Raw genomic sequence first — 26645 nt, forward strand, 5'->3', positions numbered from 1 at the left:
AAGGCCTACCATTGGCATTTTCTCGGGAGCTACTTTAGTAGGTACCTTTGATGGCGTTTTATAGATATTGCAAATGAACTGAATGGACCTGAAGGTGCCTACAGATTTTAGATAAGCAAAGTTAGATCCAAAGAAGAAGCGTAGGTAAATTATTAGTTCCTTTATTGTCTTACTATCTATTATAATAAATGTACGCATAGGCATAGCTTCTATATTTCTATTCTCATCATCTCGCGAGCCTTTTTTATTGCCTATTGGCGTTCGTGTCGGCTTAAAGTCTAACTGGATGCAGCTGAGTACCAGTGTTTTACAAGAAGCGACAGACTTTCATATTCCTATTCTTAATAAAAAAAAATATTCATTTCAGTTCAAAATATACTGAGTGTTCGGTATTCGGTACTTGTGCGTTGCGAAAATTCTACCAAAAGCTACTAAGAAATATAAGACCTAACATTTTGGGTAACCTAGGACAAGGCGGGCTTTTTGAAATTAGTAGTTTTATCTATTGAGATCTTACTAATAGATAGTGTTCTTTGAGATTATATAGTACCTAAGTATAAACACAGGTGTTAACTTGGATACTATAATAGACAAATAATAAGTCTTTGTATTTGGTTGCTTTTTTGCATTTGAGATTGAAAATACAATGATTGAATCTTTGAATTAAAGGGCACCATTGTTCACATTATTTTAGCCTATTTATATTTTTCTCAATTTCTTAGATAGACAGAGGAAGTAATTAAAAAAAAAATAAGATCAAATACAAACAATGCTATTTATTTAAAGTTTATTTTGTGAAATAATAAAATAGTTCTGATAAAATATTGTTATAACTTATGTAATGATAGGGTTTAACTGTACAGTGTACACAAAGCTAAGCTTTAATGACTAAATAAATATAATGCGTGGCTCCTGTCGTCCATGGCTCAGATGACGATACACTCGTGGGGGAACACCATTCCTCGCACTGGCACCGTGGGGCATGCTGAAATAACAAACAAATCATTAAAACCCAGAAACTGGTTACTATTCAAAGGGGTACGAACCTCATTTATTAAGTGCTCAGACTACTCAGGAATAGCTTCATTTCAAGCATTCGTTTGAATTCTCATAAACATAGTATGAAAGAAATGTTTCTTATGCCTGACTGAACTGTCATTTTTATAGCAAAAACTTTAGTGAAATCACTTGGTTGGTAATCTTTCACTTACTTATGGCTTTCACCGACAATATAAACTGCTTAGTACGAATTTTGACGATCTATGTTTAAAGTAAACAGTAGTTTTATGAGAACGTTTATGTGGTCGGTGAACTAGGAACTTGGAACAATTGGCAATGCTGGGACAGTTGATTTTCTATGAAAGCCCCCTAACTGCCCGATACTCTTTGAGTTGTATCATAACAAGGTTTACCCCAATTTGATCTTGCTTTTGACAATATATATACCCACTTAGGTGGTCCCTCAAATTCGCCTGACGTACAGTAATTCGTATTAGTACGTATTTAAGAGATTACCTTTCTCGCACCGCTGGCCATAAAAGCCTGTGCCTTCACACTTGCACGTGAATCCTGGGTCCTGCACCGTCTGGATGCAGTTACCCCTGAGGCACGGCATACGGCTGCATACGTTTGAACTCCTCTCTGCGAACGTGGAATAGAGAAGAGTTAGGAAAAAGCTGAATGTAATGAGGTAATGATGGATGCTATTTTTTATTGCTTTCCTAGCTGATGACTAGATGGCGCTGATCTTGGTACGTTACATGGAACGGAGCGTTACATCTTATTTTGAGGTCGTATAACCAAGTCCAGAAAGACTTTCTTGAAACAAGCTACTTAAAGGGATCGGTGTAATGTTATTTTATAACCTTGGCATTTTTGCAAAAGCCTAGTAACGCAGTAGGTACCTACAACGCCATCTGTCATTTTCTTGGGAACTACATTTTTTAATTTCTCAAAAAAAAAACCTCACGTTGTCATTTTCAAGCCCATTTTGTTTACTTGAAACTGTCTGTGCTGTTGTTGGTTAAAGATCTATTTAAAAATACATTACCCAGTGACAGCGACGAGGAGCAATTTTTTTATGCCACTTATTAGTTTTAAGTTATATGGAGTTTAGATACAATTTCAGACCTCTCAGCGCATTGAGGCAAGCTCTCCGTGTCCTGTAGATGAACTCGGTACGGCACCCGTAGCCGCAGGTGCACGATGCTCCGTATATCTTGCACCCGTTGTGTGTCTGGTCAGGCTCGCAGCACCATGCCACTGAAACATGTTGCACCTCCCATTAGTAACGAAATATAGCCTTAGTTCAGTCGTTATCCATTTATGTTACAATTTAAACTTTAAATTAAATATTAAATTATTAGATGTAAAGGTCTAAATAAACGTAGTTCGGGTGGGCATTACATTAGATTTAGAATATAACATAATCTGTGATATAACTTTTAGCTTATTATGTGTTAGTCTAGAATTGTTATTATTACAACCCTTTAAATGTCCTAAACTGAATCATTTGTGTCAATTAATATTGTGATCATATTTTTAACAATTTTATTTAATCATCACCTGCCTTTTTCAGAACTATGTTAGGGTGGGCTTCCCGTCTTACCGGATGCAGCTGGTACCCGGACCAAATATACTTAGTCTTTTAATAACTCTAGGATAGTTCTCAACAGTGAAATAAATAATTATTCAAATTAGTGGTTTCAGAACCTAATTAAAATATATTAGTACCTATAGATTAGCTTTCTGCATCCGAAGTTATGTATGCTTGCTTTTTCTTCTACAAACAACAGTCATGAACGTGGATAGGTAAGTACCTAAGTATTATAGACGACAAAGCTTTTCTAGTCTCAATTTCTGTAAGTTACATTTACCCATTAAAAAACTTTATTCTTGCTTAACACAGGTGCCAATACAATTTTTACAGCCCCACGATAAGACATGGCCTATGTTACTCGCAGATAATGCAGCTTTCTAAAGGCGAAAGAATTTTTAAAATAAGTCCAGTTCTTGTTGAGTTTATCCATTACCAATAAACAAAGTTTTCATCTTTATAATATTAGTATAGACTAGCTTCTGCCAGCGACTTCGTCGTCGTTAGATTCGGGCTTTGTGCAAAAAGAGGACGAAATAATAACCAGTCTATCCAATTATCTAAATCTATGCGTACCTACTAAGTACTACTTCACCTAAATAGCAATAAAATGTAAACAATTAATAATTTGAAACTTGAACGAATATTTAAACATTGTCAAAATAAGTAATACTTGCCTATTTTATAAAATAACAACAAAAGATGGTAAAAATAAATAAAATGTTTGAAGTTGTAATGTATAAATAAGTGTATTTTAAGTTTGATGTAGATATGTCTCTAAAGTCGTCAATAAAATTATTGTCGGTCAATAAGGTTGAACACTCTGACTTCTTAGTTCAAATTCGTTGCTCAGAAATGATCCTTATAGCATGATTCGATATCCACGCGTGATGGCTTATTACTGTATTTCATGTATAATTTTGGTGTTTCTTTACCGATTTATATGATTCTTTCTTTATTGAATAAGTACGTAATAATGTTAACTTTTTTTAATTAGTAGACAAATATAATCAGAGAGCTTCGAACTGCTAAGCTATCGAGAGTTACACGTGTTATTGTGAGCCAACCACAAAAGTTAGACATATGCTGCCACGGTATAAGTATGTTTTACATAATTTTAAGTAGAACATTTCCGTCATACATGGTTTTGGTGTAGCTTTAACCATAACGACTGCACACGCGACGAAAGCTTAAAAAATGGAGTAACTTCTCCCGTTTTTCCAACATTTCCCTTCACTGCTCTGCTCCTATTGATCGTAGCGTGATGGAAAGTATCCTATAACCTGCCCAGGAGTATGAAAAATAATTGTACCAAGTTTTGTCAAAATCCGTCAAGTAGTTTTTGTTTCCATAACGAACATACAGACAGACAGGCAGATAGACAGACAGGCAGATAGACAGACAAAAAATTTTCTGATTGCATTTTTGGCATCAGTATCGATCACTTATCACCCCCTAATAATTATTTTGGAAATATATTCAATGTACAGAATTGACCTCTCTACAGATTTATTATAAGTATAGATTGCCAAGTTGTTTTCATTACGGAAGTCTGTAAGCGTTACTTATTTTAATAAGATCATCGCAAGTAATTAATGAACTGTGCTTTAAGTAGGTAAATAGTTTATATTTCAATCATATAATCAGCAATAGAAAATAGGAAGTTTGTTTTAGTATTATAATATTCGTAAGTAGGTACTTTTGTTGACAACCCTTGTTCAGATTCAATTTGTTTTTGTAAAAAGTCCGGGAAGAATTAATGACAACTTTAAAACTTAGTATATTGTTGGGCAAGTTCCTTGACCGCTGTGTAAGCGTTTGGCCAACTACGGGATGTTTTATCTGCAGCTTCCGTCCATTCTGATTTAATACATCCTTTGTTTTAAAAGTTTTTACATCGATTACAAAGTTTCGACTGAAGTTTTGTTCGCATCGGCTTTTAGAAAACAATTATTTCTTCAGTTGTTATAAAATACGGGCGAGAGGATTTCAGAAGAAAACGTAGGCCTAAACATTAACATAACTATATATATTTTTTTATAAATAAATTTTGTATTAATTAGATGATAAATACTAAGGTATTTTGTTGTTAACCCACATCCCAAAAAGGAGGAGGTTATCAATTTTGACTTTGTATTTTTATTCATTTTCTAAATAATTAAACTGGCCATAGAAAAGAAAATAAGGTGACTAACCTTTGTTTTAAAAATAAACTACCCATAAAAGCACTTGAATCCGGGGGAAAATAATAGGAAATAGGTGTCAAAATTATTATTTAAATAGATAATATTTTACGTATTAAAGTGACATTGAAATATAATCATTAATAGTGTTAGTTGCCATGTACAAAAGTGTACAATAGGTACCTTATTGTCTATTAGAAACTGGTGCATTAGTGCATCGTCTACAGATAGCACTGACCTAGTTATTTTATCTGATTGATTCAAATTGCGAGGACAATGTATTCAGATGCATTTAGTGCAACGTGCAGTCTCTTAATAGAATAGATTTTTTTACCAGACGTAGGTTTCTGAGGTAGGTATGTTACCTGATAAATGTAGATGCACGACGTTTTTAGAGGCATTTCAAAGGTATTTCAAAGTCTATCCGTTATGTCTTTACTTAAATCTATGATAATTTTTAACTTTTTTATTTATTTTCATGGTGGTTTATTTTTATTTTATTTTTAACTGTTTAATTTAAATATGCTTTTGCGTTGAGCAAGCGTGGTGATTAAAGCTCAATCCTTCTCCGTGTGAGAGGAGGCTTGCGCCCAGCCGTGGGACGATAAAAAAGCTGATGACACAGTTAAAAATAACTTACATTTTCAGTCAGTCTGATCATGAAGTGTAAAGTAGCATAATTTTCATGGGTTTGTCGGTCAAATAGGCAGTCGCTGCATAAAAAGGCTCAGGCAGGCCATTATTTTCATCAAAATAGGTACTATATCGATTTTTAGATAATAACTTGATTTTTTATGTTTTATTAAGTAAAATTAATATTTTTTTTATGGATAAGAAATTAGTAGCATTTATCATAATTAATAAGGTACAAAACGAGAGCCGAATTTTATCAGTAAAAAATACTGAACAAATTATAAAACTTCTGATGATTCTACAATAGACAAAAAACATTTTGTAAATAATTAATACTGAATCTTCATGGCTGTAAAATACCCATGTAAGTAGTATAACTTTTTCATAAGTTACGATCACCTGCCTAGATTACACGGTATAAAACTACACACACACTAACATAGTAAAATATGTCTCACATTGCCCGAACGAACCCATGACCCTTGATATCTATCTTCCAAACAACACTTGACTATGCATAGCGATAATTATTTCTACATAATATCAATAAGTATTTTGTAAAACACGCAGGTTAGTTACAGAAAAAAAAGAAAAAATTCGCAGATTTTTCAACTAAAGAATCATTTGCTTTGGCCGCGTGGTGACGTTGGTACTCACGTTGGATGCAAGCGAAGGTGAGGAAGACGAGAGCGGTGCTGGCACGCATTGTAGGACCTGTGCACACTGTGGAGCTCCGAACTGGACTGATACGCACTTCCTCCCGTCAGTGTGAACGGCCGTCGTATCACGGCGTATCTATCATCCTATTTAACTAACACCCCTAAATTTGAGTGCGTCTGATATCACTTTACATTATTATTTCACTTTAGTTTGTTACAAACATTTGTAACATTGATTGTCTAAAAGCATGTAACACGTTATTTTAAAAATAATGCTTAGGGTGTGTCAAACGAAATTTAATTTGGCTGTTTCTTGAATTAGAAGTTTTCAGGAACCATACCCAAAAAGTATGTGCTTGGAAAAACTTTCTTAAATGGAGCTCTGGCGTCATACTGATTCCTGGTAACAAACTGATCTTTTTATCAGAGTTCTTGTAAGAACTAAAGATATTTTGCATCAACAAAACAACTTTCTGTTATTCCGTGAAAGATAAAAATGCGTATAAAAAATAAATAAACAAAGGTATCTTCTTTAAATATAATGTGAAGCGAAGTTCACAAAAGTTCAAAATTAATGTTTTTATCTCTGTCCATGTTGTTTGTGTTTAATGAAAATATTGTCGAATTCGTAGGTCGATGTCCTCCCGGCGGTGTTCCAATCTCGCATGTGGATAATGCATTGAATTTATCAGTTAAAAACAATGTATTTTTGTGTCCCTTTAAATACTTAGAACATATTATTTTTAAAATTTTAATCACTGAATTAAAAATTAACTGAGACCACAAGAATCTTTTTCCCGTGATGCAGATGATTTTCTTTGTTTTTTTTTTTTTTTTAATAAGCTAAGAAGACTTATAATTGATGCAGTTTTGCGTGACAACTTAGGCCTTGGAGTCGTGGCTTCACGGGGCTAGCGCTAAAGTCGTTTGTTTGTCGCTAAAGTTCGAAAGAGTTACCGCGGCCCTGGTGACACACGAAAGGCTCCAGAAGGACCCCAGTTCCCAGTTTTTAAGTCTTACAATTCCTTTCACTGCACCCACACCAAAAGAACGTAGTAATTATTAAGTAATCTGTTCCAAAAGGGTTGGATGATTTCATGATTTCCGACAAAATAACGTAAGTATATCTTACATCGATATGCGTAATTCTTACTTTAAGGTATTAGTCTCATATTTCAAAACGGTTGGCTATTATCTCTGCTCACCCTCAGAAAATACAGGGGTATTATACTGTATGTTTTTTCTCGGAATATTCCGTAAAAACAATGCCACGTTTTAGTGAAGTTAATAAATGCGGAAATTCGAACAAAAACAGTATTGTTCTATACATTTGCTGTTATCAGAACATCTGAAAGCTAAGTGTACTTACTGCTTATGTTTGACATAAGGGTAATAAGCTGATATAATGAACCTGCCTCGACCTCTTGACATGATGTTTATCATGTTCCCTGACCACACTCCTAAATACAGAAAATCTCCTGAAATATTGTGGCGATTTAGATACTTTGAAGGGAAGAAAAAAAGGCAGTGAGGGGCCCGATTCTGCTAAGTTAATAATGTCAAAATTTAAGAGAAATTGAATCGCAATAGCAGTTTTAACCGTATCGGGCATTCTGCGTATTAGTAATATAAGACCAATCGTATTCCAACGACATTCGACATTGGTTTGCGATTGGTCTGCCATTTTGGTGATTTTGGTCTATACGGTAGTTAAAGTTTGCAGACAAAATGATTCGTTATTAAATGACAGAAAAGGATAAAAACGTTTATTTCAATGAAAAACACATAATATATACGTTTCAATCGTAATTGAGTGGTGATTGGATCTCAGTCGGATGTGAATCGTATGTCGCTTAAGTAAAATTAGCAGAATCGTGCCCCGGTACATACTAGTCCTAAACTCGGATTGGACACCATCCGTTGATCGAAAATAGTATTTAATATGTCCCAAAATTGACATGCACAGCCGTTCTCGTGACTCCTCATGTTATGAACGCGGGAGTTGGATATACGTGAGACGGTGGAGTTTTTAATTGGTGTAAGTCCCTCATAACTATCTTCAGAGCCGGCTCTAGCTGCCTTGGTACTCCGGTCGAGTATTTTCCAACCTTATCAACCAGCTACCTATAAAGAAGAGGTACTCAACTCAACGTGTGTCTATGTAGCACCTACCTATATGAAAAGGTTATGTGAAAGTTCGCGCGAAGATCACAAAAATTGAATGTTTTGGATTTCTTAGGGATTTTGGGGATTGAAAAGTAAATACAGAAAAAATACTGACCTTCGTCCCGACTAACAGCGGCCTGAGCTTGCTCGCCCGTCGCCTCCCGAGCTCCGGCACCTCGGTTGGCCCCACCCTAAAGCCGGCACTGACCATCTCGTTTTTCCCCGAACGCCAGTACCTAGTATGCGTAAAGCATATTTATTGTTCGCTTAAAAAAACGTACTATTTCATTTTATATTAAAAAGATTCCATTCCTCCGCACGGTAAATTAGCGTGCGGAAAGTATAATTTTTGCAGAAATTGCCCGAATGCTACCAGGGTCACATAGAGCTTAACAGTGTGAGGGGTTGAGGGCGCCCTCTGCCGACATTCTCTAGAACTGACAAGGTAAGTTCTCCCCTGATAAAGTAAAATGATATTTGAACGTTTTTGTGTTGGTTCTTGAGGGAAGCATAGCATTGCAAGATGTGGCTTTTTGAAATATGTACCTTGGTAATGATCACGATTCCTTTGTTCGCATACCTACCTATTTAATTATAATCCCGTCAAAAATACCTTTAAGAAAGGACAACAAAGAAATACAAGGACGCTGCTTACCAGGGTTAAGGAGTTCCCAAAACTGCACTTTGCTTCCATTGTCATTAGTGTGAAAGTTTTTTTTATAGATCTTGCCATTTCGGACTTTACTTTGAAGCTTCATCCTCACATAATATAACTGTAATATGCAGAAGGCACATTAAACATTACTAGGATCGTCTAAAATCAGACAGCTGTGTTGAGTGGTCAACGACATCTACCGACGGCGTTTGGAACTAAATCAACTGTGTAGTAAATATAGAGGTCAGTGGTGTAGTAGCTTCTACTGGTACAATTGTTTACAATTGGTTGGTATACTAGCGCCCTCTACATACGTTTGTATCTCACAAAGGGTAACTGCTGTGTCTGATGATGCTGGGTACAAAGCTAGTCGATTGATGGCGTAAGTAAGGTGTCGTATTCTTTTAACATAACTTAAGTTATGGAACCGATTCCAGGTCAGGCCAAGTACCAATGCAACTTTTCTAAGTTTATGTGTACTTTTTAAGTATATGAATATTGGACACCAATGACTGTCTTTCGGACGGCACGTTAAACCATAGGTTTCAGTTGTCACTGAACATCTTTGGCAGTCGTTACGGGTACTGATAACCAGTCTTACCTAGGGGGTTATTGGGTTGCCCGGGTAACAGGAATGAGGAGGTCATATAGGCAGTCGCTCCTTGTACTCAGCTGTATCCGGCTAGACTAGAACCACCCCAACATAGTTAAGAAAAGGCTTGGGAGATAGGTAATGGTGTTGGCTAAGTTATGGAACTAAGTAGTACTGATACAAGTACCATGAAACCACTGAAATTATATTCTAATGTCTGCCTTCCTGCAGTTTCACCGGCATCCCAGGGGAAATTCGATTATTCCCATATCCGGATAATATAGCCCCAGTGTCTCGGGAATAGTATAGCATCCCAGCACTAAAATAATTTAATTTTCGGAGCCTTTAAGGTACAAAAATACTGTGACAAAAAAAATCTTCTTTATTATATTAGCTTATATAGGTTTCCCAAAATATTAACTTATCCTATGTGTCTCGCTCTGGATGCTGATGTAGCTTCCCAACAGTAAAAGAAATTTTGGAATCGGTTTGGTAGTCTCTTCGGAGCCTTCACGGTACAAATAGAAAAAAAAGTTATCTATTGTTATTTTTTGTTTTTGTATTAGTATAGAAACTGCAATTTTATGGCTTGTTACAATCACAATTACTATTTTCCGAGAAATTTAATAACTGATGCGAAGGTAAAAAAAAATCAGCAATAAGGTAATAAGAAGTTTTTTCTCAAAGTCAAACTGAAGGAAATAAGAATTGCATCCAGTTCGAAGTTTATGAAAAACGATGGTTGTTACGTCAGAAGAAAATTACCTTCTATGAAGATGGAGGTTTTTCCATCAGCTGTTCTTTATTATTAAATAAAATTATCTTGCAATCACCGAGGGAATTGTTATGACATTTTTCACAAGCCGCGGGTTACCTGGATGATTACAAGTTATTTGAAGAACCTTGTACTGAGCCGCGTTAAAATTGGCACTAATAAAACTAACGGAATTACAAAGTAAAATGATTTTTATTCTTAATCAAAAAATGGCAAACATAGTATCACATGTGTACAGAAAATTTATCAAAAAATATATTTTAAAGTCTTCGTTAACATCGTTGCTTGGTAACCAAAATACCATGTTCTCTGTTTCTGAAGCAGTTTCACTGAATCCAACGTGGTACTTGCAATACTCATTGTCATCTTAATTACAACAAAAAACTTGCTTTTAAAAGATAGTGTTGTTTCAATTAAATATAATGTTTTAAATCATCAACTTTAACTTTTAAGACTGTCACACCCAACCGATTCAATTCTTATGAGCAAGAATCAAAAGTGAAAAGCAACATTTAATGTGGTATACACGCTTTTGATAAAGCAACCTTATGTACGCCAGACTTGAACCGACTGAGACTTGAGAACTTGATCGGAATCAAGATCTCTTTAAAAAAAAATGTCAACCATCGGGTCGACTGTCGACTGACCGTTTAGTCTGCAGTGGCCACTCATGGCTCTTAATAATGTCAAAAAAAAAAAAAACTGTAATCTCATCGATCACGCCGAATCCAGCTTAAATGTTCAGGTTCATATTTGTGCTAAGTCCTAAATACAACAGTATTTCTTTTTAAATCATTTGCGGCGTGGTATATATGTTAACAAAAGGTGCTTTCTCCCCTTCTTGTAGCCAGTTGTCTTCTGAGAATTTGTTGTTCTTCTTTTCTATAACGTGGAAGGTGTACGCGTGGCGACTCTTCTCAGACTTGTTGGGAGCACTTTTGTGCACGACGTTACCGTGGATCAGGACACATGTACCTGGAAATAATAATAAGTGACCTTATTCTTGAAATAGGAAATAATCATAATATGGCATCGTTATAGGCCACGTAGAATTGAATTGTTGAGCCCGAAGGCAACGTGGATTACATTTAGAAATAACTAGAAGTTTTGCAGTAGTCTCTCATCGCTGTAATAAGGCATTATCTTAGAATTTTCTACGCTTAGCTGTCTATTTTCTGCAACGCTGTTTTTATAACAAATCATCTTAGAAATTAAATAATAATTAGCCCGGTCAAAAAAGACATAAAAGTAGTGGTCAAATAACAAAAAATCCCGGAAAGCTGAATTTTGGTGGAGAGCTTGGGTTTATCATAATAAATAAAATATTAAAAGTCCCCATCGATGGTGTCTAAGATATACTTAGAAAGTACATACATACAAATAATGGTAAGCTGACAAAATTATACAATGCAACTGAAAGTTAAACTGTTAACTCCTAACTCCTAACTTTATCTCTGTTTTACACATGATGTTGTAAATTAGAGCACGCCACTATAGTGTCGGTCTTTGAGGAATGGCTCGGGACAGCCCCAATGGCACGGTGGACCACACAGTCCAGGTGCGTGGGAAGAGCACCGTCGGGTCCTCGTCGAGGCTTTAGGCGGCGGCGACCTCTCGCGTCCGGCCCTGGTTTAGGCCATGGCTCGGGGCGATAGGGAATGGGATGCTGTTGCCTCCTTCTGCGAAGCAGTCAGGCTCGAGAAGGAGGAGGCGGAACGACAAAGAGTTCGCACCTCTCATCCCGGCTGCCGTGCTGGACCAGGTAGACTGTGTCAGCAACCCCAGCGGGGCCCAGTAGGGCCAAGGCCTGCTGAAGCTGCGGGATTGTTCGAAAGAGTTACCGCAGCCCTGGGACATAAAAGGCTTACGACACGACGGTTTTTAGTCAGTAAGAGTCTGACACTCAAAGCCCTCGTATATACGTGGCTTATATGTGAATATCATGTGTAGTGTGACTCTTTGAATCGCGATATCTCAGGAATGGTATCATTTAGGAGAAAAGTGTTGATGGTATTTTTGTAGAAAATTTTAAGATCTACAACTTTGGTCTGATGTTCTTTTTTGATAAAACTTTCCGTTTTCGAAAAAAAATCAAAAAACCTAAAATTTTGACATTTAACCTCGAATAACTTTTGACGCACACATGGGATCGATGGGGACTTTTAATATTTTATTTATAATGATAAATCCAAGCTCTCCACCAAAATTCAGTTTTCCGGGAATTTATGTTATTTCAAATGTCTATTTTGACCGGGCTAAATGGGTCGTCTGACGATTGAATTCTATAGAAATTTTCCTTTATCAGGAAAAATTGATTTTCTTTATAAAAAAGTGTGGAGTATAGTTATATAATTGAATTTCTCGAGAAATAATTTTTCTTTTAAGAACCTGCCGATGTTTCAAGGTTTCTTTACACACGACTTGACCTGCATTGAAACGCATTCAATAGAAAAACGAGGAATGGTTTCTCTTTCATTCTCTCCTTGGCAAATGTTTTGGTATTTATTACGACGAAACTGTAGCATTGAACGTTTACTATTCTATTCTTTATTGCACAATAACGGAAAGAATAGGTTCGTCGTTTTTCAAAATGATTCGTTCAACCTTAACATTTCCTATGGTTATTTAGGAAACCTATCTAATCCTAATAATATCATCATCATCATCCTCCGAGCCTTCTTCCCAACTATGTTGGGGTCGGCTTAAAATCTAACCGGATTCAGCTGGGTACCAGTGCTTTACAAGAAGCGACTGCCTATCTGACCTCCTCAACCCAGTTACCCGGGTAACTAACCCTACTAATATCCTACTAATATTATAAATGTGAAAGTTTGTGAGAATGTATGGATGTATGTTTGTTATTCTTTCATGCAAAAACTGGTGGACCGATTTGGCTTAAATTTGGTTTGTAGATAGGTGATACCCTGGATTAACACATAGGCCACTTTGTACCAACACACCACATGGGCGAAGCCGCGAGGGGAAGCTAGAGGTAGTATAACATACTTTATTAATTTCATTCAATTTTTCTAAGATATATGAAATGGCTATATAATTACCTCTGCTAACAGGTATAGGAGTGAAGCATGATTGCGGGTACACGGGTGCCGGCCGGTCGTAAATCAGAGTCTCTGGGCTGGTCTTATCCGGGTTCCGTATGAGTCGCCGATGGACCCCTGACGTGTGGGAGCCTCGCACCATCCAGAGGCAGCCGTTCTGAACCGTGGCGTCTTCCAGGGCTATCCAGAAGCCGATGGGAGGAACCGGTTCCGTGTATAGATATGTCGCATCTTGATGCGGAGTGACTGCGGATAAATAGATCTGGTTATTGGTGTTGTGTGCGTTTTCTTACAAAAACAAGAGGATAATAAGATATCTCGTAAAGCGTATTAAAGTAGCAAAAAGTAGAATTTGTTTATTTGGCTTTGTTCTTCGTTAAAAAATAATATTCTCATCAAAGTTTTCATGTATATTATGCAGAACGGGCTTTAATTTGAAGGATTACTTCAGGCTTACTAAGTTATTATAGTCTCAGACTGTAGGTATCTGTATCTGCCTTTATTTTTATTAAAGTTAAGCTCAGATAATCTTGTTTTTAAAAGAGATAACGATATACTAATAGGATTTATTTATTAAAAATTAATAATACAAATATTCAGCATTCTAGAGCTTAACTAGTATTGGAAAATATTTTATATTTTTTACTAAGTAGTGAAGATTACCTAAATCTGTTTTTAAATGCTCTTACAAAATATTAATACCTACCTACAAGCCTTTTTTATTCGTCTGCGTCTCGAAAGGATAATACTCGATAAAAGGCTATCTAACACTATAAAAAATAAACACCACCTAAACACCACCTAAACAAGCACCTGTTCTTATATAAGGAGATCAGCCAGCTGCACAGGACTTCAACTAACTGAACCAACTTCCAGACTCTAGGCTGCTCTGATAATGTTTCTAAAACCCTCAACCGAACCCCGTGCCTTGTAGAATAACGAGGCAGTGTATAGATGCATACCTTCGCCTCCAATACCGGGGTTTTTGTAAATATACATGGACTGCACCACAGCCGGCTCCTGGAAGCCGAGCTCGCGACAGACTGTCTTCACTCGCTCGCTATACGTGTAGCATCTGAAGATCGGGTGCTGAAGGTGCAACGCGTGCCCCACCTGAAATATATAGATATAAAATTTTGTACACCAAGAAAATTAACAGGAAATCTCAACCATAAACAGTACAATTGGAGGTCTTATAGCTATTAAAAGCGATTTCTTACAATGTTACATCCAACAGAAAACTGATGATGATGTCTATACTAATATTATAAAGAGGAAAACTTTGTTTGTTTGTTTCTTTGGTTGTAATGGATAAACTCAAAAACTACTGGACCGATTTTAAATATTCTTTTACCATTAGAAAGCTATATTATCTGCCAGTAACATAGGCTATGTTTTATCCCAGTGCGGGCAGTAGCTCCCACGGGACGCGGGTGAAACCGCGGGAAAACGGCTAGTATTTTATAAATTGATAAAATATATTTACTAAGATAGAATGCAACAAAGATTGAGTGTACCTTAGTTGTTATTTGTTTGTGAAAGAAAATAAATACGTTTCCATTATTTTAATTATATAATAAGATTAATTGCTACCCTACGCGCACACTGTCGCCTAACAGTAGGCCGGCTGTAGCACGGCGATGTTTTTTTTCAGAGAATCGTGAATTTAATCGAAGTTTTTAGTCGGTGTGATAGTTTGGTGCTAGCTAAGGTGTTCATGACTTTTGTTAACATAAACTTACTTTGTTTAATGATATGCTAGGGTCGACGGTGAGCTCCCCGTCGGGTTTGACTGCGGCGTCCTCGAAGAAGTAGCTTATGTTGTCGTTGCTGTTTAGAAAGTAGTCTTCTTTCAGATGCTGGAAATGTTGAAGATTGGATTATTTTGGTAGCTGGGTAACTGGGTTGAGGGGGTCAGGGCAGTCGCTTCTTGTAAAGCACTGGTACTCAGCTACATCCGGTTAGACTGGGAGCCGACCACAACATAGTTTGGGAAAAAGGCTCGGAGAAAGAAGAAGAAGGGTTATTTTGGTAGCTATGCTATGTCTATGCTTGAGGAGCATGTATGTTTATGCTTGAGGAGCAGAAACTTGATTGTTCCTATAGAAATTGAGGATAAAAATTTAGGACATTGTAATCTTATATATACCCTTAGATATTTACTGAATTTCAACAATAACTATGCAAATATTCACCGGTTTCTCAGCGGAGTTGATAGTGGAGAATATGACCCTGTCTTCTTTGGAAGGTATACTCTTGGTAAGCTCCCTCCCGGCTTCCAGCATCTCGTCACATTCCGCTGGTCGCAGGAAGTCTTCTAAGATCGTATAGCCGTCTTGTTCTAACTGAAATTATCACAAATATACTTGATTTATAAAAAAAAAACATTATAATAGTAAAGTCGCAATAGGCTTGTAGAAGTAAGATCAATTCTGAATGTGGGCCTTATCTCACAAGTGTATAAATAATATATTTTTCTGGTTCTATAGCTGAAGAATTCCATGGTTCGGAAGGCACAGTAAAGTGTAGGTCCCGGCTGTCATTTGAACATCTTTGTCAGTCGTTACGGGTAAAAGGAGTCAGACAGCTTAACAACCAGTCCTATCGAGGGGTACTGGGTTGATCGGGTAACTGAGATGAGGAGGTCAGACAGGCAGCCGCTCCTTGTAAAGCACTGGTATTCAACCGCACCCGGTTAGACTGGGCCTGAATGTAGCACCTAATTGTAATCTCACGTCATTATATAGACTAGTTTCCATGATTCATAATGTATCTAGTTTTAGAATGCTATTCTAGGCAGAAATCCAGGAACATCCGGAGCTATATACTATAGTACCATAAATCAGACAATATAGACATACATTTGGATAATAATATGCTTATCGCATAGTACCTATTCTGTTGTTCTCGTTACGTGTAATCTTAGCCAATAGTTTGAGTCGACAAAATGTAGAAACACACAATACTTAGGTGGTAAGATAAGCAATACAGACTAATAAAAGAGGAAACTTTCTTTGTTTGTTTACGTTCTTAATGCTCCGAAATTGAACCTATTTGAAAATTCTCACACTGTACAGAAGCTACAGCTACTGAATCCCCGGTAAAGATAGGCTATTATATTTTATCTTGGCAAAAAGTTCCCACGTAGAAACAACTAGTTTTTTCTAAATAAAGATCTGCAGGTCGGCTGTGACATTACTTGTTTGGATTTTATATCAAAACACTTTCTTAAATGGCTCTCTTCCTTTTTTTAATACTAAATGGTCGTAAATTGTATTGTTTATGTGTGCGTTAAGGCGATGCGCACGCGACTACCGCGCCCCCACGTGGTGCTCTATTTTGGGCACTGTACGCGACGCGGAGGGCCTTGGTTTCAAATACTAAATAAAAACCAATAAATACATTCATTTTACGACATGTATTTACTAGAATGTTACCAGTTATAGATGTTTACTGGGTTCGAATCTCTTCCTGAGACAGGTATTTCACGACATTTTAAAAAATTTGCACATACAAACAGTCTGCGTTCTTTTAAATGCAATGTACACTAATATTAGGAAAGATTTGACTGTTTGTTTGTTTGACATGAGTAAGCTCCGAAACTACTTGACCGATTTGTAAACTTCTTTCACTGTAGGAAGCTACATTATCCCCGCTGAACATAGGCAATATTTTTTTCAGGTTTTTGTGTTCAGGTGGTAGAAGTTCCTTTGGGACGCGGGTGAAACTGCGGAAAAAAGGTAGTTTTAAAATATGTACGGATTTATAATAAAGTCGATGTCAATGCACTTTCTCGACGTATTTAGTGGGAACTATTTAATTTTGTTTAAACATGAAATTCGTACAAAGAAGGATGAGTCAACGCATGTAAAAGTTTGATGGAGCAATTTTTCTTAGTATTTTTCTGTGAATTATTTTAGAAGTTTATTGTGAGTATCTTTTAAAACTTTTTTGGTATACTTTTCTAGAGAAAAATTGTAATTGAAAGAATATTCAGCGTTAAACATTAATGGCCTTACTACAAAAACTTTAACCACTGTTTTACACTTGTCTAAAAAAATGAGTTTTTGTGGTAAGACGGTAACCGCCTTACCACAAAAACTTTTTAACGTCAGATTAAGACTTGTCTAAAAAAATGTCAAATTATGACGTTGACATATGGTTCATTTTGGAGCCACATTTTTTTAGACAAGCGTAAAACAGTGGTTACAGTTTTTGTAGTAAGGCCATAAGAGATTTTAATTATTATTTATAAACAAGTACCAAAGTGAAGGACGTTGATATATACATATATAACGTCAATGGAAGACAAAAAAGAACAGATACCATCACAAAACAGACCAGATAAATAAAATCTATTTGGTCTTACTACAAAAACTTTAAACCCTGTTTTACGCTTGTCTAATAAAATTTTAATATATTAATATAATATAAGACTTCACTCTAAACTTCGCATCTGAATCCGCTGTGAGTTACTACACTAGCGCTACTCTTGCGAGCGTGTTTGCGAGTTGAACGAAATTAAACTCGAGATTTTGACAGATAAAGTATGCGATGACTTTTAGAACGTTTTGAACCGAATGCGAAGTGAGAGTGAATAGCGAAGTGAAATGCGAGTTGTAGTCTGAATTTTATAGAATCGATACCTATTCAAGAAAGGGGAAATAAATACAGTGACGAACGTGTAAAGATTTCAGGTAACTGAACTATTATAGGTATAAATAATGCTGTAGTTTCTTACTTTATTGTTTGTTACTGTTAGATTTGAAAACTCAGTGTTAGATAGTCCATTTACTGAGAAATTACGACGGCTACTTTTAATCCAAGTACTCAAAGTATTTCTTCAGGGTAAAATCGCTGGTAGAAGCTATTCTAATAAAAGCCGATAAATAATTCTACTACGAATCTGAAGATTTTAATTTTAGTACAATTTATTGTAACACATCTCAATTGTTATAAAATGATCTTATTATAGGGAAACTAAGTATCAAAATATTCACTACGAATCTTAGGTTTAAGAAAAAAACATCAACGTTCAATGCTCTTTTGAAAATTCAATCGCATTGCGTAGTCAAATATTTATAACTCCACGAATATTGCACATACGTATCAAATGATACGTACAAAGCGGACGTTACTATTGGTCTTACTACAAAAACTTTAACAACTGTTTTACACTTGTCTAAAAAAAATGTGTCTCCAAAATGAACCTTATGTCAACGTCATAATTTGTCATTTTTTTAGACAGGTCTTAAACGGACGTTAAAAAGTTTTTGTGGTAAGACGGTATACGTTTAATACAATAGCTTTGTCTCAAACATTGGAGAGCTGTAATTACATAGTGAACGGGTAATTAGGGCCAATTATTGTAATTAATGGGGACAGACAGGACGCATCTTTCACCTTGCTGGTCTTACAACGTGATATAAAAGCACGTGTGTGATTATGAGTGCAAGGAATGCAATTTATTTCTGTAGCCTCTTAACGAGCTACTATTAGGTTGTTATAAAATGCTGCCAATGACAACATGCTATATTAATTTATTAATTTTTACTTGCATGATATTTCTTTTTTTTTCTTTTCTCATATTTATTGTACTGTTAATTTTAATTCTACTTTAATTTTATTGTATTGCCATTCTAGCGCGGCACCCATTATTACCATATCTTTGCTAATATGTGGATAATGTAGTGGGCTGCAATATTGTTTAATTATTAGTAACTATTTTTGTAACATTTATATTGTAGCTGTTTATTGTCCCATGATGAATAAAAATAAAATAAAATAAAATGACATTTCATGTCTAAGAAGTGTCAATTTATTTAAAAAAATTGTCTTTCCAAATAAAATAAAACTTCAATAATATACCTAAAACTTTGATAAATGCTATGCAGAAAACCGTAACAGAATCGGTTCAGCCAAAAGTGAGATAATCGAGCACAAACATACCCGAACATACTTACCTAAGTACAGGAGCACAAATCGAGATCTTTCTTTTAAGTTGCAAGTATCTTTGCAAGTTACCCGTTTGACTGTGCACGTTTACACTACTTCAAATATTGTCGAGGAAAATTAAATGTAACGTTATTTGACGATCTCGATGGCGCAATGGTCACCATGCCGGACTGCCGAACCTCAGGTCCCGGGTTCGATTCCCGGTTCGGTCGACATTTGTGTGATGAGCATGCTTGTTGGCCGTGGTCTGGGTGTTACAATGTGTATTTATAAATATGTATATGTGTAGCTATATATATTGTTTATCAGTTGTGTTAGCACCCAGAACACAAGTTAAGTAACAACTTAGCATGGGGCTAATCGACCCTGTGTGAAAAGGTGTCCCGACATTATTTATTATTTGGCATAAACTCTCTTGAAGGAATCGCATGAATGATGAAAGTTAATAGTCACACCAACAACGGGATATTTACTGCTAGCGATGGCGAAGAAGGATACTCTTTCACCCTCCCTTGGGTGCCGTGAAAGTTGACTACGAATCTAATTAAAGTTACCCGTGATATCAACAGATAAATAAATACCATCTTCAACCGACTTCCAGAAAAGAGAGTCTTATATCGAATACCTATTTATTGTCTTTTTTATACTTCTTGGTAAAATGAAGTAGTTCTTTTAATTAGAAGTAATAATGGATAACGAATTTGAACGGTCTATAACGAAACTGAAATATACTCTGACAAAGACACAATTTTATTGGGGTTTAGTAGCTACAGAACGAGTTTCCAAAGGACATTATTCTCCGGTCAGCAGTTTCTGGGAAATAATGTGAAATATATCCGTCGTCACATCTTTCCTGACAGCTGTACAGGACAATAATTATTTTTAAAGCGAATCTTGATCATTAAGCAATTACTGTTTCCTTTGCGCATGAATGTCAGCTAATTTAACAACACTTATTTATTTAAATGCTCGCATCTGCTTGATTTAACTATACATGCATTCTTTAATTATACGACTTTTTATTAGTACTGCCACCTGCTAAAATAAAGAGAAACCATTTTAAAAAAAAAAAGAAAGCTACACTCTTCCCGAGTAATGTAGGTCTATTTTATTCTGTTATTGACGCGGGTGAAACTGTAGGAAAAGCGGCCATCGTTAACATATCCCAGTTACCACAAGAACTAAAAGAGATCGAAAGATATTTTTGAACATGAAAAATATATTTCTTCATTTAATGAAATATTCTAGTCTTGAAAACTGTCCACTGCAGTCAAAGCCGTTCTATAAGCGAAATACTAATAATTGTTATTTCAATCAACGTGAATGAGCCTTTGTAACAAAGGGTTTCAAACTGACTTGAAACAAAAAATCTAACGATGCCTGTGAACGATAGTCGCCACAACAATTTAAACTCTTTTTAGTAGTTTGTTTATTTTATTGACAACTGCATTTTCTGCAAAGAGAATCTAACTATTCGACCTATCTATTTACAAAAAAAAAAAAAATAACTTCAGGCTTTCTTACAAAGTCATCTTTGATTTTTGAACGATGTAGACTATATTAAAAAAGGAGACAAATTGTATACATACATATAAAGTCGCGTTTTAGTAGTGATCAATAATACTTTACAAATTATCGCAGAGCATATTTGTCGAACATGGAAATGAAAAGATTAATTCATTCATTCACAGGGATTGTCAAAGAAATCCTTCACAAAGGAATGGTTAAGGAAGGAAGGTTAGTGTCATATTGCCACTACATCTGATATTTTGTTTCGTGCTCAACACTCTTTACTAATAAATAGGTATAATGAGCATCCTTTCCCTGCCAAAGTTTTCGCAAAAAGTTCACTTTTTTATGTATGACTGGCTTATCCCGTAGGAACCTCTGCATGAACCCGGACAAAAAGTTTATTTGGAACTTTTATAGGGTAACAATTCTGTCATACATGATTGTTGCGAAACTACCCATTTACGCAGCGCACGCAGCGTAAGCTCTCTCAATAGGAAAATACTTATTCCCCGATTTTGAACCATTCTTTATTGGTGCTCCGCTCCTGTTGGCCTTAGCTTGATAATAGTCTTTAGCCTTCCTCGATGTATAAATGGAGTTTGAAATCGGACCAAACAAACAAATTCTTCAGCTTTATAATTTAGTATAGATGCTTTCAATGAGGTTACTCTGTAAGGGCCACCTCCATATACGTACTTATGTAGTACCTAATTGAATGATTGTAAGTGATCTGTGCCAGGGTGATGTCACCCAACAAAAATCTGGATCATATCGGCGCGTGAGTCATTTGAGAACATTCTTTGTTTTGATTATATAGTGCTGATTTTGCTTTTCGGTTTGTACCACTAAATGTTTTATAACGTGTTGATAAAACTGCTGCATATGTTCTTTAGCATACTTAGGTATTATCTTTTCGATTACGTGTATGTATAAGTTGAAGTCGGCTGATGGTTAGAGTGCTTCCGATACAAGAGCAGGTTCTTGTAGTGGTTTTCATAAGTTTCTACAGTTTAGTATTTGTATTTTCACAGTCTAAAAAAGCTTACTAGTAGCCTACTGAGACTTTCAACAGTATTGTTTTTTTGTGGCGTTGTGAACTTATTTTCCATCACGTACACCTACGTATTCATTCAAAGAGATATCTCTTAGAAAATGACGAATAATGAAGTTTCCTTAGCTTATTTTTTTTACAAAGCAGAGCTTAATGATAGTTCAATTATGTTAATCGCCATCTTACAATTGTTTTTCGTTCTTTGACTGAAACAATACAATATAAATTGGTGATGAGAACCACTACAAGCTATATAACATGATAAACCAATTTAACTCATAACAGGCTGCAATATTTTTCAAACCGCTTTAGACATATTTCATAATATTTCTCGAAAATTATTGTAATGACGTGTGCAGCGTATACAGGATGAATTATTATTAGCATAGTGCTCACACCGACCCACGTTAGTCTACGTAGCTTGGCTAGCTCCACAGTAAGGGATTACTCACTAAATGATCACAGCTATACAAACTTGCTCATATTTCGAGAGGAAAGTTCCAAAAATACTGAACATTGTAGTTCGAATGATGTGACCAAAGTGTTTACTCTAGTCACGTACAAAGTGAATTTCATCGAAGTTTCAGTACCTACCTACAGCGTGTGAAACAGGACTGACCTATCTTTTTATATAACTACGTCACTACAGTACGAGGTAGAATTGTACCTCATTGTGTGAATGTATTTGTGTTCAGGTGTTCGCTAGGTGTGAAACGATGTTGATGCCAAGATACGATAGTTTATTTTGATCTAAAATAAACGAATATTCCCAAAGCTATAGGAGTTAACATTACGTCTTGTTCGCAGTGTATAAACCAGTTATTGTAAAGTGTTTTGATAAGTAGGTATTTTAGATATGAAACATTTGTTTGCATCCATTTGTTTCCATTTGTTTGCATTTTATTGTTCAAATATGTAAGGAAGTAGTTGTAGCTACATGGCTTATCACAAGTCCGTATCTACGTTTATATATTGATATCAATTTCACTTCACTCTAAATAAACTGAGCGCGCTAAAATTATATATCAAATATCCAAAAATGCGAGTAGCTACATAGATACGCATAGGTACATTGTATACATAGTACCAACAGTTAAACATTTGTGTAAACAATAGTCAAGAAATGATGTAACGTTCACTACGCTGTGAGAACCAATAGGGCCTTTGACCCCGTTATCTGACTTTACCAACTCAGTTGGAATGTTTGCATACGATTTGGTTATTAATTTGAGATAAGTACTAAAACAACATGCTTTATTTACTGTGTTACTTTTAGTCAACAGTGTTACTCATTATTCAAGCTGGAGGTTTCAAATTTTTAAAGAGAATGCTCTGCTGAATCGATGTGTCAGAATTCAGGGATTCAGTAAATGATCTTATTTGCTTACTAGTCAGAAATCTGAAACGCGTGTGACTCAGATACATAGGTACATGATTCAAATCGCGTTTGGGTTCATAATGTGCCAAACCACACTAATGCGAAAATTATTCATTTGATTCACAGGTCATTTGAACATCTTGGGGAGTTGTTACGGGTAGTGAGAAGCCAGTAAGTCTGACACCAGTCTAACCTAGGGGTATTGGGTTGCCCGGGTAACTGGGTTGAAGAGGTCAGACAGGCAGTCGCTCCTTGTAAAACACCTGTACTCAGCTGCATCCAGTTAGATTGGAAGCCGACTCCTACTTAATTGGAAAAAGGCTGGGAAGATGCCTATACCTAAATTACAGAAACTTTCCTTTCTTTAAAGAAACATCATAATTGTACGCATTACGATTTCGCACTGCACTTGAGAGTATTTGTATCCCGGAGTTATTGCTTTAGTAATAGTCAACAATCTCATAATAATATGATATTACTTGATAATGACAGACTCATAATACCTAATATTCGCAAAGCTTTCTGGCAAAAAGGGACATGCAAATGATTGTTTTGGCAAGAATACGGTTGCTACGTACACCGGTGACGGTTTAACAAAACAAACAAATAACTCTATAAACTACATATATGTATATCTTTCAATAAGATAATAAATATAAATGGAGCCTGTGGGGCCACCTGTTATGGTAACAGAGATGATAGACCGACCTTCGCCTTGACTGAGCAACTTACGACACTAATTTGAATTTGAAATGATTAATTCGCGTATCGATTATAAATCGATCTCATTATCTGTTATAGAACCAAGAGTATTCTACATTACAATTTAGGTTCTTTTTCGATAAGGTTAACATTATTTCTCATGTACTAAAACAAAACGCAATATCGAGTGACTCCAGGAGTCCTCTGCGAACCGTCGCTTTATCTTATCGCTTTATGACGTAATGCTGTACCTTTCTTGCTCTTACTTGTACGAATTGAACGGGAAAGAACATTAACTATGCATAAACACGCACTTGAAGTAACTGGAACCCACTTGTGACGTATACTAGACACTTGAAAAGTAGTCGGCCGGCTCACGGCTGTCGATGCGTTTTTGTTAAACGTGTTTGTGTAAATAAAACATATGGCAAGTGGTGTTTGTTTTCTTTTTACTTTAATTAATGTTAATTCAGCAGTGTAAAGAAAAAACTTTGGAAATCGTTTTTTTTTTTGTTTTTTTATGACGTATTTTTTACTATAAACTGGGAAAATAATAGCTCATCGTGATTTCAAATTAGGACTAATTATACATTACAAATTGAAACTGGACTAATACATATTTTTATGTTAGCCTATTTCTTTGCGATTTCAAAGATATAAGCTTTATATAAGCTTTTATTAAGACTTTTGAGATATTGTAATTTTAAATACACGCGCCGGTATCGCGCGGACCACCCACGAAGTGCTGACTAGAGATGGGTAACTCAGGAGTGATAGATACAAATGATATGAATCATTCCATTTGAATCAATCACTCTTCATATCTTTACATATCCGAATGTGTCAGTAGTTCAGTATATCTTTCTTTACACCTCACTCACTCGTCGGTCATCGCCTCGGGTACTAACTAATCTGTGGCGTCGGATAGCTTCGTCGCGCGCCATTGGTTGAACGTCAAGCGAGCCGTCTCGCTCGCACCCATACGATTACGAATGTCGTTACTTTGACCACAATAAGTTGACACCCAATAATAAGTTGTTAACTCTATTGCTCACGCATAAGGCTTATAATTGTTTGTCCTTAGTGAATATTTCGGTATTATAATCTTGTCAAATCCGAACAAACATGTTTTGACTCGAAATACACATTTTGGACTAAAATTTAATTTTCACGTAAATAATTTCGTAGGTAGACAGTCCTAAGCCTGTGTAAAGTATGAAGGGAAATCAGAAGGCTATTTCTATTTTTATTTTCTAATACTTACTAAACTAATGCTTATACTCAATACTAGATTGCGATTGACTATTCATTGAACTAATTAACATAAAAGAAGTAGGTTGTACCTACAGTCATAAGAATACAATTTTTTTTTAATTAGAAAAAAGTTGTTCAATCGCAACCGCTCAATATATCAGAAAGATGCAAACAACAACCAACCTATCACTATATCTGAATGATCTATTTGAATGAGTGAGCCGCACACGAGTTGCGAGTTTAAACGAGCTAGGTACTGAGTTATACTGAGCTACTGATATAAAGATATGAAAGAGTGATTCATATCCCAGTGATTGAAAGATGCATATCTATCTTTTCTTTTCAATGACACATTTTGCCCATGTCTAGTGCTGACACAGATGCGCCGAATCGCGCAAAATGGCCGCCACAGACGAGAGGATATAACACATCAATCTCAACATGACAACCGAAACATAGCGTTGCAAATACAGTTCTAAAAGCAAACAAATAAAACATTTGCCGGGCAATAAACAGTATTAAAATGGAGAAGAGTAAATACCTGATGGCGTATTGTGTCGTGCATGGTGGCAGCGTGCTGGTCAATGTAAAAATCTGGCGCTAACGAGCGGCTTCTACGAGAAACGAGTCACAACTGACCATATAAAAAGTACTCTGTGCAACTGACTCTGTGGTTCGTATGTTCATATCGTCGCGACTCCCACACGAACCTACGTCACGTCAAACAGAAATATAGCATACAACGTCTGTGCCATTCCCCAACGATGACTAAACAGCAATTTACAGCCAGCGGTGGACGTTACTCAGAGCGAAGCGGTGTGAGAGATGTGCGCGCGCGCCGACAGCGAGTGCGGGGGGCACGCCATCTGTGAAAGATTGACTTTTTTGCGACGTACAGGACACGCCAGTTATTTTAAAATGTTGCCTTTCGGGTGCGATAAGATAACACATATATGTGTAGACTTTTAGCTTAATGAAATGTATATTGTGACATAAGCATAATAAAGTAGAGTTTGGAAAGCAACAGCTCTATGAATAAAGCATCGTTATGCCAAACAACTATTTATACCAAAATGCCAAAAGGTTTTTGATTTTCTGTGTCATAAAAAGCCAGTCAATTTTACACAACTCTCAAACGTACATTACCTACAGATAGTCATCCGAACTGACAGAGGCATTTTTTTTAAAGAAAATTTTTATTAAAATCAATGGTCTGATGTAAAGAAATGCTTGATCTTTGTAATTCGCATGCTGTCATTCATCTTCATACTGATTTACAGTCGTGGTCACATAATTAAAGACACCCCGTAACTCGTAGTGAAATAAATAGTTATGGTAATGACATGAGCTTAGCCACGGTATAAAATGTAATGTAATTATTATTAAAACAAACATTACATTGTGTTCTTTAAATTAAGGACAAAAAATATTTACTTTCTTTAATACTTTAGATTTAACGCTCTATGGGAATTGAA

At 36.0% G+C, this 26645-nt stretch overlaps 2 protein-coding genes across 2 annotated transcripts; both read right to left on the reverse strand.

Annotated features, from left to right (window-relative positions):
* Positions 1 to 761: 761 nt before the first annotated feature.
* On the reverse strand, positions 762 to 6214 carry LOC124645467 (cubilin-like). Its single transcript, XM_047185277.1, has 4 exons — positions 6070 to 6214; positions 2131 to 2262; positions 1516 to 1641; positions 762 to 985 (listed from the first exon to the last, which is right to left on the reverse strand). The coding sequence occupies exons 1-4, from the start codon at positions 6116 to 6118 to the stop codon at positions 927 to 929; spliced, it is 366 nt and encodes a 121-aa protein (XP_047041233.1). The 5' UTR covers positions 6119 to 6214; the 3' UTR covers positions 762 to 926.
* A 4218-nt stretch (positions 6215 to 10432) lies between these two features.
* Positions 10433 to 25814, reverse strand: LOC124644972 (phytanoyl-CoA dioxygenase domain-containing protein 1). Its single transcript, XM_047184669.1, has 6 exons — positions 25712 to 25814; positions 15514 to 15663; positions 15061 to 15177; positions 14281 to 14431; positions 13319 to 13564; positions 10433 to 11234 (listed from the first exon to the last, which is right to left on the reverse strand). The coding sequence occupies exons 1-6, from the start codon at positions 25733 to 25735 to the stop codon at positions 11047 to 11049; spliced, it is 876 nt and encodes a 291-aa protein (XP_047040625.1). The 5' UTR covers positions 25736 to 25814; the 3' UTR covers positions 10433 to 11046.
* Positions 25815 to 26645: the final 831 nt, after the last annotated feature.

The sequence above is a fragment of the Helicoverpa zea genome, chromosome 31 (assembly GCF_022581195.2).
Source record: "Helicoverpa zea isolate HzStark_Cry1AcR chromosome 31, ilHelZeax1.1, whole genome shotgun sequence".
NCBI lineage: Eukaryota > Metazoa > Arthropoda > Insecta > Lepidoptera > Noctuidae > Helicoverpa > Helicoverpa zea.